Consider the following 18,523-nt stretch of genomic DNA (forward strand, 5'->3'; position numbering starts at 1 on the left):
AGGGTTACGCAGCGCTGTACAATTCAAACATAGAAGGACAGTCCCTGCTCAAAGAGCTTACAATCTAAAAGACAACAATCTAAAGACAAGTGAACAATCTAGAGGACGAGTGAACAGTTAATCTGATAGGGTGGATAGATTGGGGCATTTTATATTTCTCGAGCGGTTAGGCGCCGAAGGCAGCATTGAAGAGGTGAGTTTTAAGCAGAGATTTGAAGATGGGTAGGGAGGGGGCATGGCGTATGGGTAAAGGAAGATTATTCCAGGCATAGGGTGAGGCAAGGCAGAATGAGCAGAGCCTGGAGTTGGCAGTGGTGGAGAAGGGTACTGAGAGAAGGGCTTTGTCCTGTGAGCGGAGGTTGCGGGCAGGAACATAGGGGTACTAGTGCTGAATACCTGGCTGGTTTCTGGTGGCTGTAGACACCCAGATATTAGGGGCTGGTACCCGGTTATGGCTCTGCGCTGAATATCTGGGTGTAGAAAACCCCCCACAGTCGCCAACATTAAAAAAAAAAAAAATTTGCTGACCACTGCAGGTTTAATATTGCCACCTAGATTTTCAAATATAAACTGCCTACTTATATTCCCCTGGATAGCAATGTTCAGTGTGTATCCTAAACTTGAACAATTGGCTGCTCTGGTTGTTTACAACAAGGATTGGAGCTTTTGTGACCCATTCAGATCACTAGTGTGGGACATACAGGTGTTCTCATGTACACAGTTTAGTGCTTGAGTGTGTGCATATTTGCTTACCCCTTATATTGCTATAAAATATGTGTCTTTCAGAGTAAGCCCTAGTAGTGATTATCACTACATTACTACTTGCAGAAGGAATTACTCCTACTGGGTATGGTGACAGTGGTTATTCTGCAGTGTTTGCTAGTTCTATTGGTATCTCATGGTAATAAATATAGTAATCTCCAGGTAGCCTTTGTTATTGGTTTTTGGGCCATGCTGCTGTGTGCATTGCTGAGGACTAGGCAGTATATTTGTCATCTTCCCTTCAGTTGAAAGATGACTTTGAGGGTTGTCATAGTCCCAAAGAAAGTTCAAAAGACAGGCAGGCACTTTGTTCTACTTAATAAAGGAGTGTTATGGAGACACGTGATGCTTAGAGCAGCAATTGAGGTTTCCTGCTCAGCTCCTCAAATTTGCTACTTGTCTGGATTTATTTTTCTCAAGAGACTACGAATAAATTTTTGGACTTTCTTGCTGTGCTGGCAAGCTTATAGAAGGACAGTTTAGAGGCATTTATACCTTCTTATAGCATCAAGATTAACTCGCAGGGCTTCGGAGAAACAGGGAGCATAGACTAAGATGGTGTCATCACTGGCCCTGCCAAGCTCATTGATAAGCTCCCTTTGGATTAAGGAAATCACGTCAGAAGTAAGTGCAGTGGTGGAAGCGGCAGAACTTGCAGGATAAAATTGAAGCTGCCCATGATCGCTTTGACAGTATGAACCTGGAATTTGATGCACCTCAACACCGAGTGAGTGCGCTGGAGGTTGAAGTGCAGAGTAAATGAGATCTGGATCAGCTTCACCTTAGTTATCAACAGATGGAGCATAAGGTGGTTGACCTGGAGGACAGGGTCCATAGTAAAATTTTGCACATGGTGGAACTTTCTGAAATGTTGAAGGATGAGATTTTGGTACAGACTTGGTAGACTTGGCTTTCAGATTCTTTAAACCTGCTTTCTCTCGATGTTCCCTTTAAAATCTCATGGGCCCATCAGCTTGGCTTGGTGACTGGCGCACCAGCGAGGCCAAGGGTGGTAGTATTTTGTGTGGTGCACTTTGTGTATAAGCAAGCCATTCTACAAGCCTTACGAGGAGGACAGCATTTGGAATTTGCAAAAAGGAAAGTTAAAGGTTTTCAGATCTATGCTACCAAAGTACGTGCTGCTCAGAAAGTCTTTGCGCCCTATGCTCTGAGCTTTACCTCTGAAAGATTCCATATGCTTTGCTTTACCCTGTGAGACTTCGAGTCAAATGTCATGGAAAGACTCAATTTTATTTATTTTTATTATTTATTTTTATTTTTTTACTACTGTGGAGGCAGCGGCAGCACAGACCTTTTTGTAAACTATCCGACTCGGAAATGGCATTTAAGATAGCTGCTTCTGTATTCGTTGGACTCACTTGTAGTTATTCAAGATTACACCTTTCCTTTTGTATTTTATGAGTGTTGTGTATTTCGCCAGTACTTAGCAATATGTTTTTTTTTTTTGCTTTACACTTATATGTTTCTTGCATTAGTTCCATTTAGGATGTTCAGGATAGAGGGGGGTTATTGTGCTGTATTATGGGATTCTGGGTTGGTTATTATAGGTGGGGGAGGGTGGGGATTATTCACTTGTTTTGACCCCAAGGTTTTTTTTCCCTTTGGGGTATTGAGCTTAGAAGGGGAGGATTATGGTAACAGGAATAGTGGGAGGTAAGATGGAGGTAGATAAGGCATTGGGTTGGGGTTTGGGTTTTGTGTGTTGAGGTGGAGAAAAAAATGTAAATCCGCTTGATGGCTATGGGCTGTTTAAAGGAATTATGTGGTTTGTGAAACAATGTCATCAATAATAAAACAGATTGAAACATAGTGTTATTCCTACTCTTTTACTTCTCTCCTAGGTAATACAACTTGAATAAGGCCTGTCTAGAAATGGTTGGGCTCCCAAGTAGTTCAGACACTTCCAGTTTGTGATTTCTGGTCCTAGTGTTCACAGATCCTGTTCAAGTATTACGTCCATCCACAAATATTATAATAGTTTTTCACTTTTCTTTCCTACATACCTTCCCCTTACTAATTTTATATATACTTCTTTTTTTAGGAGATTGAACAGCACCCAGGGTGAGATCCGGGTTGGACCCAGCCATCAGGTATGAAATATGATGTTGGAATGTCTGCATTTGGATTCAGGGGTTTGCAGTCTAGTCTGTCCTGTTAACGGCAGTCATTATTCTTGTTGCTGCTGTTTCTATGGTACTTCAATTTGGTTTTCTGCTTCGTGCTGAATTTGGGTTGCCAGTAACAAGGGGCTTGAATGGCTGCTTTTATGCTTCCTTACCCTGGCCTCCTAATTATTAGGGCATTTCTTACTGAGGGAGGGATGCAAAAAAAATTCCTGTGACTTAGAACTTGTAAATATTTTGTTTTCTGATATATCCAGAAGGGGTAATTATAGGAATCAAAAGCTCTTACCTACAGTATTCTCCCAGTTATCTGTTCCTGCTAGAGAATAGCCCTTTATTGTGAGAACATACTCCTCCCATTCCCTCCCCTAAAACTCATACGTTTTACTTATTACTACTTCACATTCTGTCCCCTTTTTTTAGGGGATTGGGGGGGGGGGTAAATTCAGCCTAATAATTTTTTCCTGCTTCTGTAAGCTTCCCACTCAGTCAGAATCAGGGCTGGGATCCAGTGTCATTAACCTTTACAACTATGCAGTGTTTTTCTTCCCCCCTTTAAAAAATCTACCCATACCAGAGCTCCTCAAACCTTGCAGTCATGGGCCCTGAAGCTGGCCACTATGTATGTTGCTGTTGCTCTCTCCTTTCCTGGAGGCTGAGTGTTCCTTGACCATACCTTGTCTTGATAAAACCCAACATCAGGTCACTTTTTCCATGGCCATTAACTAATAGGAATTCATCAACCCGATGTGGCATGTTCTGATTGGTGGCTGGACAGTATTTGATCATCACCTACCTCAGTCAGTCATTAGCTTCTTCAGTTTCTAACTGAAGGATAGGAAGGAGACATATTTGGAATTTTGTTTGAAAATGTTTTTAAAATATAAACTCATATTGTCAAAGAAGCTTCCCATGAAGTCGGCTGTATTTGAGCATTTCACCATAACTCAAGATGGAAAATATTTTCTGGGTCATTGTATGACACAGGACCCAGATGCTGTGATGCCAAGATCAGCACACATTCAGGCAGCAATAAAAATGTTTCTACAAGAGCTTCCAGTCTCAAAAGATATTTACAGTGCTGTCATCCAGAAGTATTCAAAGATGTGAGAGAGAACGATGACAGCAAAAACAAGGAACCAATGCCCAGTACTTCAGCCAGTCAAAGGACCAGAAGAAAGCTTCACAGACATCTTATGCAATACTGTGTTGTACACACTGCAGCAGGCAATAAGAGACAGTCTACAAGAAGGATGTGCTGCTGCTTTGATTGACAAAGTGAGGAATGTAGTTATTGGTGCTAGAACACCTAAAGTTGCTTCCATTTTGAAGAAAAGTGCCGGAAAAGTGGCAATTATTGATCAAGCCATACGCTAGGGCAGTATCTACTTAACATCAACTGAGGATGAAATTGATTTTGACAGATACCTGGATCAGGAGCAGCATGCAAAGCGTCTCTGCATAGAAGAGAATTCTGTTGAACCCACAGAGAGCAAATTGAGTACATTTCAACTAAATTTCTCACTTAAAAGTCTTACTCTCATGTCTTCATAATTTTTTTCCTGCTAGTGTGTTTGTCTGTTCATGGTGTGTGTCTCTGTGGCTTCTCTCACCCTTTGTCTTTTCTCTCCACCATGAACCTGCCAACACACACACATCCTCTCAGCCTCTTTTTCCAATCCCAACTATATCCTCTCCACATATTCGAACTTTTCTTCCGTCTGCAGCTTGTGCTCCCTCTCTGCTAGCTCCCTTCCCCCATTTACATCCCATGTTCCTTTTCCAAGTTTCTCACAGGCTGTTTCTATTCCTCTCACACAGCTCCAATCCCAGCCCCTGTCCCCATCACCCAGCCTTTCTTCTCCTTTACAGATCCTTTCTACCTCTTTCAGCCCTTCACAGCAGCATCTTTTTTCCCAATGTTTCTCTGTCTTTTTCATTTTAACTGCTTAACATTTTACTTTTGGCAACGTATGTAAAGCTGTCATGCCAATAAAGTTATCTGTCTCCCTCCTTTCTACAGTGTCTTATCTACAGCACTTCCCATTCCCATTGGCAATGCAGGCAGGAAATACCTTTATCCTAGGCTACTGAAGCTTCCTCCTCTCCCTTCAGCCCATCAGACAGAACCAACCAATAGACTGCAGCAGCTCCCTCATCTTCCTACAACTTATTGGTCAGACACAGCTAGCCAGTAGGCTACAGGGGGAGGCAGGAGCAGTAGCTAGGATACAGACAGTTTCCTTCCTTCCTTTCCCTGCAGTATGGAATTTTTTGTTTGACAATGTTTTTTGAGTAGCCTAGTGGTTAGAGCACCAGTCTTGACATCCAGAAGTGGCCGGTTCAAATCCCACTGCTGCTCCTTGTGATCTTGGGCAAGTCATTTAACCCTCTGTTGCCTCAGGTACAGAATTAGATTGTAAGCCCTCCAGGGACAGAGAAATACTCAGTGTACCTGATTGTAACTCACTTTGAGCTACTACTGAAAAAAGGTGTGAGCAAAATCCAAATGAATAAAATAAATATTGTCAAAGAAGCTTCCAATGACGTTGGCTGTATTTGAGCAGTTCACCATAACTCAAGATGGAAAATAGTTATTGTGTTTGTGTATGACACAAGACCTATATGAAGACAAATGCTGAGATGCCAAGACCAGCACACATATTCAGGTAGTGATAAAATTGCTCCTAGAAGAGCTTCCAATCTCAAAAGACATTTACAGCATTTTCATCCATGAGTATTGCTGTGAGTGAGAAAGATGACGACAAAAGCAAGGAACCTATGCCCAGTTCTTCCAGCCAGGCAAAGGACCAGAAAACTTCACAGACACAATTACAAAATATGTTGGCAGGTACTGTAACAGTGACAGCAGATACATTAAAAAAACATATCGTACAACTTGTTGTAAAGGATAATGTGCCATCATTTTCACAGCTACCTTTTATAGGTTTCAACAGAGAAATGGCCCACAAACTTGGTGTTTTCGCTGGAAAGAGACAATTCTAGAACAATGGTGTAAGAAGAAGCTTGTAACCAAAAGGAAGAACTTACAAACCTACCCCTTGAGAATTTTTTTTTTGTTAATTTGTTAAAAGGATGCCTGCACACGCCACAGAGTAAACTGCTTTGACATCAATGTCCAATTTGCGACAAGAATGAAATAGTTACCAAGACACAGAAGCTCATCACACCAGCAAGTTTTTCCACTTTTTAGTGGAAAATGTTCTGCAAGATTATGAACTTGAAAAGGAGCAAGTTTTATGTATTGCAAATGAATGCAGGCAAAGTAACCAACAGCTTCAAAGATATAGGAATGTTTGAAATTGAAGAGCATTCTCCTACAACTGAGAAACAAGCTGAAGCTGTTATAGAACAATAACAAAATTATATTTTTTTAGATAGAAACATGATGGCAGGTAAGGTCCAAATGGTCCATCCAGTCTGCCGTTCCACAGTAACCATTAACTCCTCCTTTTACTAAGGGATCCTACGTGTCTGTCCACACAGTCTTCGTCTCCACAACCTCCACCGGGAGGCCATTCCACGCATCCTAAGTCTGATTCCTCTTTTTTTTTTCCAGTTATTTTTATTAAAGTTTTAAATTCAGATAACTATCATACAGCATACAATTACAGCAAGAACTGATCATTAACAAATGTCCCCCAATCCCCCCTCCCCTTCCCTGCTAGCAAGACTCGTAATCCCACTGACAACCGTTGTTTATGGGTCCCTAAGTATATCATTCACATCGGTGGAACGATCAGCCTGGGGGCGTCCCATCTTGAGATCTCCATGTCGCATACTTGTCCCATTGTCTATAAATACTTGTCCCATTGTCTATAAAATTGTGTAATGTGTCCTGCTCAGATAGCAGTCATTTTAGACATTTGATATAAATAGTCCATTTTATTAAATGACCTTTTACTACTGGTGGCGGAAGGGGGCTCCTCCATGCCAATGCTAGCGTGATTTTTCCCGCCACCAGCCACACCAAAGCCAGTCGGTGCACTGTCAGCTGGATTCCAGCAGGGTGAAAGTGCAAAAGGCAGGTCTCCGCTTTAGTGGGGTAGCGTACTCCCATGACTTGAGTAAGTATAATAATTCTAACCAATAAACCTGAATCTTGGGACATGCCCACCATGTATGAAACATATCACCCACCTCTGTACACCCCCTCCAACACTGACCAGTCCTCTGGCCATACATTTTTGCTATCTTGTTAGGTGTGTAATACCAGCAATATAGCATTTTTTAACTGTTTTCAGTCATGAAGCTGGAGATAGAAACCTTTAACATATGTCCCATTTCCCTCTCCCACTGCTTGTCCTCAAAGCAAGTTTTCAGGTCACTCTCCCAACGTTGAATGTAACGCAGTATAGGTGTATGGTATGACTGCAGAGCAGCATATATGCGAGAAACATAGCCCCTATGGCACCCTCCCCAAAGCACGCTCTCCAAAATTGTGTCCTCTAGAGCCAACTCTCCCCTAGCTCGCCGATAAATATAATCTCTTATCCTGTTATAATGAAACAAATGATGTGATGGTAAGCCAAACTCCTCCTGAAGATCCGCATACGATATCTCCCCCTCTCCCCAGATTTGACCCAAAGAGCTATGGCCCTTTGTTCCCATATTCTATAAACTGTATCCTCTGTCCCTAGAGGAAGGCCCAGTGCCTTGTCCGTATTGCCCGTCTCATCTTCCGCCAGGGTCGCTTTACTCATACTACCCCTCTCCTCAAGACCCTTCACTGGCTCCCTATCCGTTTTCGCATCCTGTTCAAACTTCTTCTACTAACCTATAAATGTACTCACTCTGCTGCTCCCCAGTATCTCTCCACACTCGTCCTTCCCTACACCCCTTCCCGTGCACTCCGCTCCATGGATAAATCCTTCTTACCTGTTCCCTTCTCCACTACTGCCAACTCCAGACTTTGCGCCTTCTGTCTCGCTGCACCCTATGCCTGGAATAAACTTCCTGAGCCCCTACGTCTTGCCCCATCCTTGGCCACCTTTAAATCTAGACTGAAAGCCCACCTCTTTAACATTGCTTTTGACTTGTAACCACTCGCCTCCACCTACCCTCCTCTCTTCCTTCCCGTTCACATTAATTGATTTGATTTGCTTACTTTATTTTTTGTCTATTAGATTATAAGCTCTTTGAGCAGGGACTGTCTTTCTTCTATGTTTGTGCAGCGCTGCGTACGCCTTGTAGCGCTATAGAAATGCTAAATAGTAGTAGTAGTAGTAGTAGTCATCTGCTGAAAATATAATCTATTGGGGAAAATTTTCTGTCTTATGGCACACCAAGTTTGTAGGGGAAAGCGCACCGCCAGAGGGGCCAGTCTAATATATGTCAGAAGTTGGCGCTTGGGTGCCCATAATACAAAGGTTAATTGTTTTGTTGCCATCCAGTGTTTCTCTATTTGAAGCCAAGGTTTTGTGCTGTTAGCGCTCCACTCTGCAAGCACACGTAGTTGTGCTGCTTGAAAATATAGAGTGAAATTTGGGACTCTCATACCCCCTTTTGTCCTAGATTGACACATGATATCAGCTCGTACCCTTGGAGGTTTATGTTGCCATATGTAAGCAAAATCTTTTCGTTTGAGTTGGCAGAAAAATTGTTTGGGCAGTGGCAACGGTAATGCTAAAAACAAATATAAAAGCTTTGGTAAGATCATCATTTTTATGGCTGATATTCTTCCCAACCATGAGAGTTCTAACCCTTCCCACCGCTCCAACTCAAGAAATAGCTCCCTAATTTTGGAGGGAAAGTTAGCCTTAAATAGGTACGATAATTTAGGTGTAAGGTTGATACCTAGGTATCTAAGGGATTGGACAGCCCACCGAAAAGGATATTGTTGACCGAGGGAGGTCTCCTCCTCCCCTGACAGCCCAAGGCCCAAGATCTCTGATTTGTCCATGTTCACCCGAAAGCCTGAAAGCTGTCCGTATTGATGTAAGCCCTGTATCACCTGTGGCAGTGAGACCTGGGGGTCGGTCAATGTGAGGAAAATATAGTCTGCAAATAACATTATCTTTTGGACAGCTGTTCCCAAGGAGAGGCCGTGTATATGTGGATGCATTCGTATAGCCTGGGCTAGCGGTTCCATAGTCAATGCAAATAGCAGGGGGGACAATGAGTTCGATTCCCGGCACAGGCAGCTCCTTGTGACTCTGGGCAAGTCACTTAACCCTCCATTGCCCCATGTAAGCCGCATTGAGCCTGCCATGAGTGGGAAAGCGCGGGGCACAAATGTAACAACAACAAAAAAAAAACCCTGGTGGGTCCCTCGCCCCAGCGGGAACGGAACTGAACTTGCTCCGTTGATCTGTAAAGCGGCTAATGAATGGGTGTAGAGAAGTTTCAGCCACAAGACAAAGCGTCCCATGAAGCCCATGTGGTCTAAAACCGAAAACATAAAAGACCAGTTAACCCGATCGAATGCCTTCTCTGTGTCGAGGGAAAGCAATAGAGTGGGCTGATGAGTGCGGGACGATTGTGCTGAGCGCATTTTCCTACCTGAGCACACAATTCTGGAACGCGCTACCGCACAATCTAAAAGCGATCTATGAACTAACTAACTTCCGCAAACTACTGAAGACTCATCTCTTTAACAAGGTATACCAGAAAGATCAACAAATGTGAACTCCTACACATATATCCAGAACAGCCCTATGATATTTACTTGCTATATTATTTATTTTATTTATTTATTGCATTTGTATCTTTTGAACTAAAATTTTGCACAGCTTAGTTTTTTATCTGAGATGGTGAGGTGGGGGCGACCTTTAAAATTGGTCCACTTGACACGGAGTGACTCTTAAGCAGAAATGTTTTCTTATGGACATGGCCAACCCTCAAGTGATGCTAAGTGAAAGTCAGTGGACACAGGTGACAGAATTGAAAGAGTTGCTTCATCACCCATTTACCGTGACTAAAAAATTACAAGTGGAGGATTTAACTCTAGGTATATTCTTGAAGGAGTGGGGAGAACTTTATGTTCTGTTCCAAAAAGGAAAGTTAATTGCAGATGACATTTCTGCTTAGATGAAACAAAGAGAGGCACATTTATTAGGACCTAATATTCAAAACTATTTAACCGGTCAGGAACGGCTCCTGGTTGGTTAAATAGTGTGTTGCCGCCTGCTGAATATCCATGGTTAGCGGCTTGCCCCTATCCAGCTATATTGTGTGACAGCTGATTAGGCACTGGTATTCAGCACCAAACTGACTAAGTCTAGTGATTAAAATAGGCCACATAAATATCAGGCCTATCTTTAACCACTAAGCGGTTAAGTTGCTGCTGTCAAAAATGAAACTGGATATTCAGTACCAGTTGCTAGAAAAGGCCTGGCAATGAATATCCAAATTTAACGGTGGTGTGGTGGACAGCAAAAGCACTGTCCACCGCTGCCTGAATATCAGGGGGGGGGGGAGGTTTAGAAAATAAGATTTCTTTTGGCAGCTGTCTATGTAGACCAGATTCACTGGATTCTTCTGGATGATGAACAGCTGACTAAAGGGAAAGGTGTTCTGTGTAAGGTTGCAGTTAGGATGAATGGGTTGCAGGAATATCAGGCGGAAGAAATTGAGGAGACTGAAGACGTAGCACTAACATCAACTGTGGATGAATTTGATTTTGATAAATATCAGAAAGAGCGTGTAAAGCAAGTCCACATAGAAAAGGATTTCTCCAAACACATAGAGAGCGAGTGCATTTCAACTTAATTTCTCACTTACACTAAAAGAAAATTTGATCATTCATCAGACCTAACAGTGCAAAAAGGTTCTTTTATGTCCTGAAATTGTTAGAGATGTTGCTTTAGTGCTTCTTCTTTATCATTGTTCCAGGTTAGTGTTGAGAGATTCTCTGCTCTAAGTAAAATTATTGAGAATGGTATTTGGAATACATTTCCTGATTTCCACTATTTCTTACTATGTATTGCTATTAAAATAGTGGTTGATTCCCCTTTGTTTCTATATTGGGACTCTTGAGAATAATTCGATCAAATTTGAGGGCATCCATGAAGGAGGATCTGACTGAGGTGATTCTTTTTCTGAGGACAAATTCTTCACGATTTATTTAAAAAATTCTCCTGTGTGCTATTGAATTCCCCAGTTTGTGGACTTGAGCTGGATATATTACAATAATGTAAAATGTTTGATAGTTATCATGAAGATATGGGTTATTTTGTAAGTTATTTATAAGTATTTTTCCATGAATACCAGCTTTTCCGTACAAGTTGTTCATTTTTGCTTGTTTATTGTTTTGAATTACTTATACCAGTGTGCTCAGTGTGCAGCTGCGGCTAGGAAAGCGAATAGAATGTTGGGTATTATTAGGAAAGGTATGGAAAACAGGTGTGAGGATGTTATAATGCCGTTGTATCGCTCCATGGTGCGACCGCACCTTGAGTATTGTGTTCAATTCTGGTCGCCGCATCTCAAGAAAGATATAGTACAATTGGAAAAGGTGCAGCAAAAGGCGACTAAAATGATAGCGGGGATGGGACGACTTTCCTATGAAGAAAGACTAAAGAGGCTAGGGCTATTCAGCTTGGAGAAGAGACGGCTGAGGGGAGACATGATAGAGGTATATAAAATAATGAGTGGAGTGGAACAGGTGGATGTGAAGCGTCTGTTCACGCTTTCAAAAAATACTAGGACTAGGGGGCATTCGATTAAACTACAGTGTAGTAAATTTAAAACAAATCGGAGAAAAGTTTTCTTCACCCAACGTGTTATTAAACTCTGAAATTCATTGCCGGAAAATGTGGTGAAGACGGTTAGCTTAGCAGAGTTTAAAAAGGGGTTGGACGGTTTCCTAAAGGACAAGTCCATAAACCGCTACTAAACGGACTTGGAAACATCCAAAATCCCAGGAATAACATGTATAGAATGTTTGTACGTTTGGGAAGCTTGCCAGGTGCCCTTGGCCTGGATTGGCAGCTGTCGTGGACAAGATGCTGGGCTCGATGGACCCTTGGTCTTTTCCCAGTATGGCATTACTTATGTACTTATGCATAACAGTGTATTGCATATTTCTATTTGACAGCATTTTTTGTTCAGGTTCTTTGTTCAGACTTCAAATAAATATATGTTGTGTTGTATTAGTCCTAATTTTGCACATAAAGAAATAGCCTTTCCTTGTCATCAAGCAGATGAAGCCATTACGTATGGGTTATGTCCATCAACCAGCAGGGGAGATAGAGAGCACTCAAACTTTCACAGTGCCCTCTTGGCCAGCTAGCTCCACTGCCTCTTCAGTATTCTCTATCTCCCTTAGCAGGGTGGCTGCAGCTTGTTCGAGCTCCAGAAAAATCTGCCGGGAGGTGGTTCCTGGCTTGCCAGTTGTTAACCGGGGTGTTGGAGGCTATAGCAGCTTCACTTTAAAGGCACATAGGTTAGCCCTTTCCCTGCCTTACCCATACCTCTGTGGATGTGGACATATTGCCTTGCTTTCCCTGTCCTTACCCACCAACAGTGGATGCAGGCATATAGGTTCGCCCTTTCCCTGCCTTTCCCACTCATCTGAGCCTCCGGAGTCTTCAATACCTCTGCTTTCCTCTATTCTGGACTTAAAAGAGTCCCGATGCGGTTCTGCCGTCAAACGGGCGGCGATGGAGGAGACTTTACAAGGTCTGATTCAGTTAGGGGCAGTGACCCCGGTGCCTCCCGCCGAGCAAGGCTGCGGCCAATACTCCATCTACTTTGTTGTGCCGCGAAAAGGTGGGTCCTTTCGCCCTATTCTGGACTTAAAAGAAGTGAACAAGTCCCTGAGAGTGCGGCATTTCCACATGGAATCCCTGCGCTCCGTCATTGCGGCGGTTCAGCCAGGAGAGTTTCTCACGTCTCTAGACCTGAAAGAAGCTTACTTGCACATACCGATTTGGCCCCCGCACCAGCAGTTTCTGAGGTTTGCAGTGTTGGGAAAACATTTCCAGTTCAGGGCCTTGCCTTTTGGCCTCGCCACAGCTCCCCGAACCTTTTCGAAGGTAATGGTGGTAGTAGCTGCTTTTCTCAGGCGAGAAGGTATCAGGGTTCACCCGTACCTAGACGACTGGCTCATCAGAGCAGACTCTGCAACAGAGAGCTTACAAGCTACAGCCAGAGTGGTCTCAGTACTGCAATCTCTAGGCTGGGTCGTCAATATGGCCAAAAGTCACCTGTCCCCTTCACAATCTCTAGAGTTTTTGGGGGCCAGGTTCGACACAGTCTCGGGCTATGTGTTCCTACCCGAGCTAAGGTGGTGCAAGCTTCAGAATCAGGTCCGTCTGCTCTTGAGGATGCCCCGCCCGCGAGCTTGGGACATTGTCCAGCTGCTGGGATCGATGACAGCCACGATGGAAGTGGTACCCTGGGCGAGAGCGCACCTGAAACCTCTACAGTATTCCCTACTCCGGAGATGGTCTCCTATTTCTCAGGATTACCAATGCAGACTTACTTGGCTCCCTGCGGCCCGTCTCAGCATGGAGTGGTGGCTCTCGGACAGCATGCTGCGGCGAGGAATGCCGCTGACGCTCCCCGTTTGGTGCCTAGTGGTAACAGATGCCAGCATGAAGGGCTGGGGCGCACACTGCAAGGGGAAGCATGCCCAGGGTCTATGGGCACCCGAGGAGTCGGAGTGGTCCATCAACCGCCTCGAGTTGAAAGCGGTGTTTCAGGCGCTTCTGGCCTTTCAAGTGACCCTGGAAGGATTGGCTGTCAGAGTGATGTCGGACAACACGACAACGGTGGCCTATATAAATCGACAAGGCGGAACAAGGTGCAGAGCACTAGCCGCGCAGGCCGAACTGATTTGCCACTGGGCCGAGCTGCATCTTCAGTGTCTGTCGGCAGCTCATATTGCAGGTCAGAGCAATGTGCAGGCCGATTATCTGAGCAGGCATCAGATCGATCCAGCAGAATGGAATCTGGCAGACGAAGTATTCCTGCAGATCTGTGCCAAATGGGGCAAGCCCGTGATGGATCTAATGGCGACAAGTGCCAATACCAAAGTCCCGTGCTTCTTCAGCAGACGGAGAGATCCTCGCTCAGCAGGGTTGGATGCCTTGGCTCAACCCTGGCCTCCGGGTCTACTTTATGTGTTTCCCCCATGGCCCTTGATAGGGCGCCTGCTCTTGCGGATTCGGCTGCACCCAGGAGAAGTGGTCCTCATCGCCCCGGATTGGCCAAGGAGACCTTGGTATGCAGACCTCCGACAGATGCTCCTGGAGGCTCCTCTGCCGTTACCTCTGGTACCGAACCTGTTGACTCAGGGACCGGTAGCCATGGAGGACGCCGGCCGCTTTGGTCTTACGGCATGGCTATTGAGAGGGCGCAATTGAGGGATAAAGGTTATTCCAATAAAGTTATTTCCACTCTCCTGCAAGCCCGCAAGCGGTCCACTTCCGTGGCTTATGCCAGGATTTGGTGCCTGTTTGAGTCTTGGTGTGCTTCCAGAGCCATTGCTCCAATGCGGGCTCCTGTCTCGCCGATTCTGGACTTTTTGCAGGAAGGTGTACAAAAAGGCTTGGCCTATAATTCCCTGCGGGTGCAGGTGGCAGCGTTGGCCTCCCTTCGTGGTAAGGTGGCAGGCGTGTCTTTTGCTGCTCACCCAGATGAGGCACGGTTTCTTAGAGGGGTGCTTCGGCTCCGACCTCTAGTGCGAGCACCCTGTCCAGCTTGGAACCTGGGGCTAGTTTTGAAAACCCTGCAGGCATCTCCTTTTGAGCCGCTTCGGCGAGCATCGGAGAAAGATTTGACACTGAAGGCCGTTTTTCTGGTGGCCATTACCTCGGCGAGACGGGTGTCAGAGCTCCAGGCGCTGTCCTGTAGAGACCCATTTCTGCAATTTTCAGAGTCCGGAGTCACGGTTTGGACCGTGCCTTCCTTTATGCCTAAGGTGGTTTCAGCCTTTCACCTAAACCAGCCTATTTTCTTGCCCTCTGTTTCAGAGGAAGAGTTTCCAGAATCTTTTGGGCAGCTGCACCTTTTGGATGTGCGCAGGACTCTGCTGCAGTATCTGCGAGTTACTAACTCTTTCAGGACTTCTGATCATCTGTTTGTTTTGCTATCTGGTTCTCGCAGAGGGTCTCCAGCGTCTAAAGCCACTATTGCCCGCTGGCTCAAAGAAACTATCTTTTCAGCTTATCTGCTGGCCGGCAGGGTGCCGCCTGTAGCCTTTAAGGCACATTCTACTAGAGCGATTTCTTCCTCTTGGGCTGAAACTGGAGCACTCTGTCTTCAAGAGATATGCAGTGCAGCAACATGGGCTTCTAAGCTCTCCTTTGCCCGACATTACAGGCTGGATGTGGCTGCCAGGAGGGATGCGTGTTTTGGTGCACAAGTGCTAGCGCGTGGTGTGGCTTGTTCCCACCCTATCTAGGGATTGCTTTGTTACATCCCATACGTAATGGCTTCATCTGCTTGATGACAAGGAAGGGAAAATTAGGTTCTTACCTTGGTAATTTTCTTTCCTTTAGTCATAGCAGATGAAGCCATGAGCCCTCCCTGTATGATTGTCTGTATGCTGTGAATCTGTTTTTCAGGTTCTGTTCTAATTTCCTGAAGTTCCTTCCTTGGGAGAAAGTTGGAAAACAATCTTCAGGATTCATGTTCAGTTTAAATTTAGGAGGATGTGTTCATTCCCTCCAGCATGTTTTTTTTGGAGGATGTGTTGATTCTCTCCAGGAGGCGCGTGTGTTCCCCTCCAGTTCTATAAATAGGAGGATGAGTTCATTCCCTCCAGTGTGTTGGGAGGATGTGTGATTCCCTCCAGGAGGCGCGTGTGTTCCCCTCCACTTCTACAATAAGGAGGATGAGTTTATTCCCTCCAGGAGGATGTGCATTCCCTCCTTTATGAGTTCATGCCCTTGTGATGGGCCATCGTTCGCTGTGAGGAAAGCTCTTGTGATTCCCATTGCGGTTTGCCATACTGCTTTGGAAGCTTCAAATACTGAAGAGGCAGTGGAGCTAGCTGGCCAAGAGGGCACTGTGAAAGTTTGAGTGCTCTCTATCTCCCCTGCTGGTTGATGGACATAACCCATACGTAATGGCTTCATCTGCTATGACTAAAGGAAAGAAAATTACCAAGGTAAGAACCTAATTTTCCCATATTTCTGTAATTAATCCATTTTCTCTTAGATTTACTATATATAGTAGAAGTTGGAATTGGACAGTAGAAAAATAGAGGAGTCAGAGTCAACTGTTTGGTGTACCAATTCAACAGCCCTGAAAGCTAGTAAACGAATACAGCTCTCCTCTAGAGAATGACAAGGGGACAAATTTTGTCCCCGCCCCGTCCCCATCCCCACATGCTCCATCTCCATCCTCCTCTTGTCCCCGCAGGCCCTGTCCCATCCCCGTGGGCTCTGTCCTCATCTGCAGAAGCCTCATACACTTATGATTTTATATTTAAATCTTTTTATTAAAGTATAAAAAGGTCTTAACTCTCTAACAGTCAAATAATATTTTGGATTCAAATGAGTGGGAGGGTGGGGAGGGAGGGAGAAAATGAGAAAACACTGTCGACTGGGGATAAAGATGAGTTCATTTAATAGCGGTGTATTAGTTATAATGTTCACAGTCAAGTGTATTGGATATGTTAATCTATTAATAAAAATTGTTGAAACATAAAGTATAAAAGGAACGATATGCTATGCAACCGTTGTGTATAAATTACAAACAGAAAACAATAATAACAACAACTAGTGACTACAATAATAACAACCAGTGACTATAATAACCCTCCCACCATCCTCTACCCTTCCAACCCCAACAGTACTACCTCAAGGAATCTTAATCCACCCTGATAAATTGTTCAGGGGTACAAAATACAACCTGTTCTGTATGCCCTAGAGGGGAGATTTTTTTAAAATCTGTGGACGAATAAGAAGTCGTCAACAATCTCAGGATTTGGTCTAGCTCTCCTGTCTTCCACGGTCCCTCCTGCAATAGAAGATGTCTTCTTAGAAGATGTTCTGGTAAGCAGGATGTATGGGATCCCCCATGCAAATTTTGCTAGCTGTGGCCTGCATGTTGCATGCTTTTTTTTTTTTTTTTCAAAAAAAAAATATTGTCTGCATCAATCAAACATAAATAATAGCCCAGTTTATTAACGGGCTTTAAAGTAGACAGTGACATGGAGACAGTTTGTTCCCGTACTCATAGGCTCTGTCCCCATCCCCGTCCCATCCCCGTGAGATCTGTCCCCACCCCGTGGACTCTGTCCCCGTCCTCTTCCCTGCTATTACTGCAGGTCCCCATCCCCATGTAATTCTCTACTCAGCCTTGGAGCTGATCCACCATAGCATAGTCCATCTTTAGTTTTGATTTAATAAAATGCCATATGTGCATATATATTAGGGCTCTAAGGAAATAGGAGATCCCTTTACTATGTTATATCTTATGCAGAAAAAGAACTGAGAGCAAAATGTTAAATGAGCAACATACTGTCAGCAGTAGTATCTGTATTAGAGGCCTCCAGATTAGGACTATAAGGGATATCTTGTGTTGCTGCCCTGTTTATTTTGTTGCATGATAGAACTTTATAGTACCCTTTTTGTTTTCTTTTTAAGGCAAAGCTTCCGGATTTGCAGCCATTCCCCATGCCAGATGTAGAGACGGTAACAGAAAATGAGGAACTAGTATGGATGCCGGGGATAAATGACTGTGATCTACTGATGTACCTGAGAGCTGCCAGGTGAGGCAGTCAGGGAGGTTCTTGCCCTGCCCTTCTCCCAGTGTCCCTGCTTGCTTCCCTCTGCTCACCTCAGCGTGCAAGTGGTTTTAACTTGTTTATGGTATCATGTATTTGCCCAGTGCACTATTCTCAATCTCTCTTACATATACATACTCCTTTTCCTTCATAGTGACTAGACCTACAGTACAAATCCAGCAAAAATAAACCCTTCTACTAGGATATCCCTATAGCAAGAATGGTGACATTTAAAGCAAGTGTTCTGAGGTGGTCTGCAGCTTCCTAAACACTGAATCCGCAAGTTTTAGTTCTGTTACTGATCATTGTGGGAAATGCCAGTTATTTAATAAGGACAGGACAAGATTTTGGTCGGGCCCCCCTTGAGGTCATAAAATATATCTTTTGCTTTAGAATTTGCTGGGTCCTTGGGGAAACGCCAGAGGAGACTGGGTTCAAGCTGAAGCTTCAGTGGTTGCATTGATGAGGCAAATGAGGGAGAAACTACCAAAGTGGGGGACGGTGATGCACTACATACAGGAGTACACAGGGAAAGATTAGTGTAACCGGCAAGGCTCTTCCGTTAAAATAACAGCAGGACGATTGATTGAAAAAATAGAACTTTAATTCTTCAAGAGACCTGACACAGCACTGTTTCACACAGGAAGCTCGCCCAGTATTTACACCAAGAAATAAATTTTCAAAAGTGGATACCAATCAGTCTGTCATTCACATTAAGAAAATTATCTTCAAACGTGAACGCCGAGCATCTGAAGTCTTTTCCTCCATTACAGTAATATCTGTACTCGAGGGAGATTTGCTTGCTGTGTGACAGAATTGGACAATAATAAACATTCAATAAGGGTAAAAAGATTAATGTCTACTATATAAAAATAATACATAAATGAAACAAAAAATAATGAAATATAATAACTTC

General features: G+C 44.1%; 1 protein-coding gene across 7 annotated transcripts in view; it reads left to right on the forward strand.

The window, feature by feature from the left end:
• Positions 1–18,523, forward strand: part of RERE (arginine-glutamic acid dipeptide repeats) — a 569,568-nt gene that overhangs the window by 413,078 nt on the left and 137,967 nt on the right. For all 7 annotated transcript variants that reach the window (XM_030186180.1, XM_030186182.1, XM_030186181.1 and 4 more), the window contains 2 exons: positions 2,825–2,873; positions 17,468–17,592. In XM_030186180.1, coding sequence (XP_030042040.1) covers positions 2,825–2,873; positions 17,468–17,592 — 174 coding nt within the window. The remainder of the gene's footprint in view (positions 1–2,824; positions 2,874–17,467; positions 17,593–18,523) is intronic.

This window comes from Microcaecilia unicolor, chromosome 13 (assembly GCF_901765095.1).
Source record: "Microcaecilia unicolor chromosome 13, aMicUni1.1, whole genome shotgun sequence".
NCBI classification, from domain to species: domain Eukaryota; kingdom Metazoa; phylum Chordata; class Amphibia; order Gymnophiona; family Siphonopidae; genus Microcaecilia; species Microcaecilia unicolor.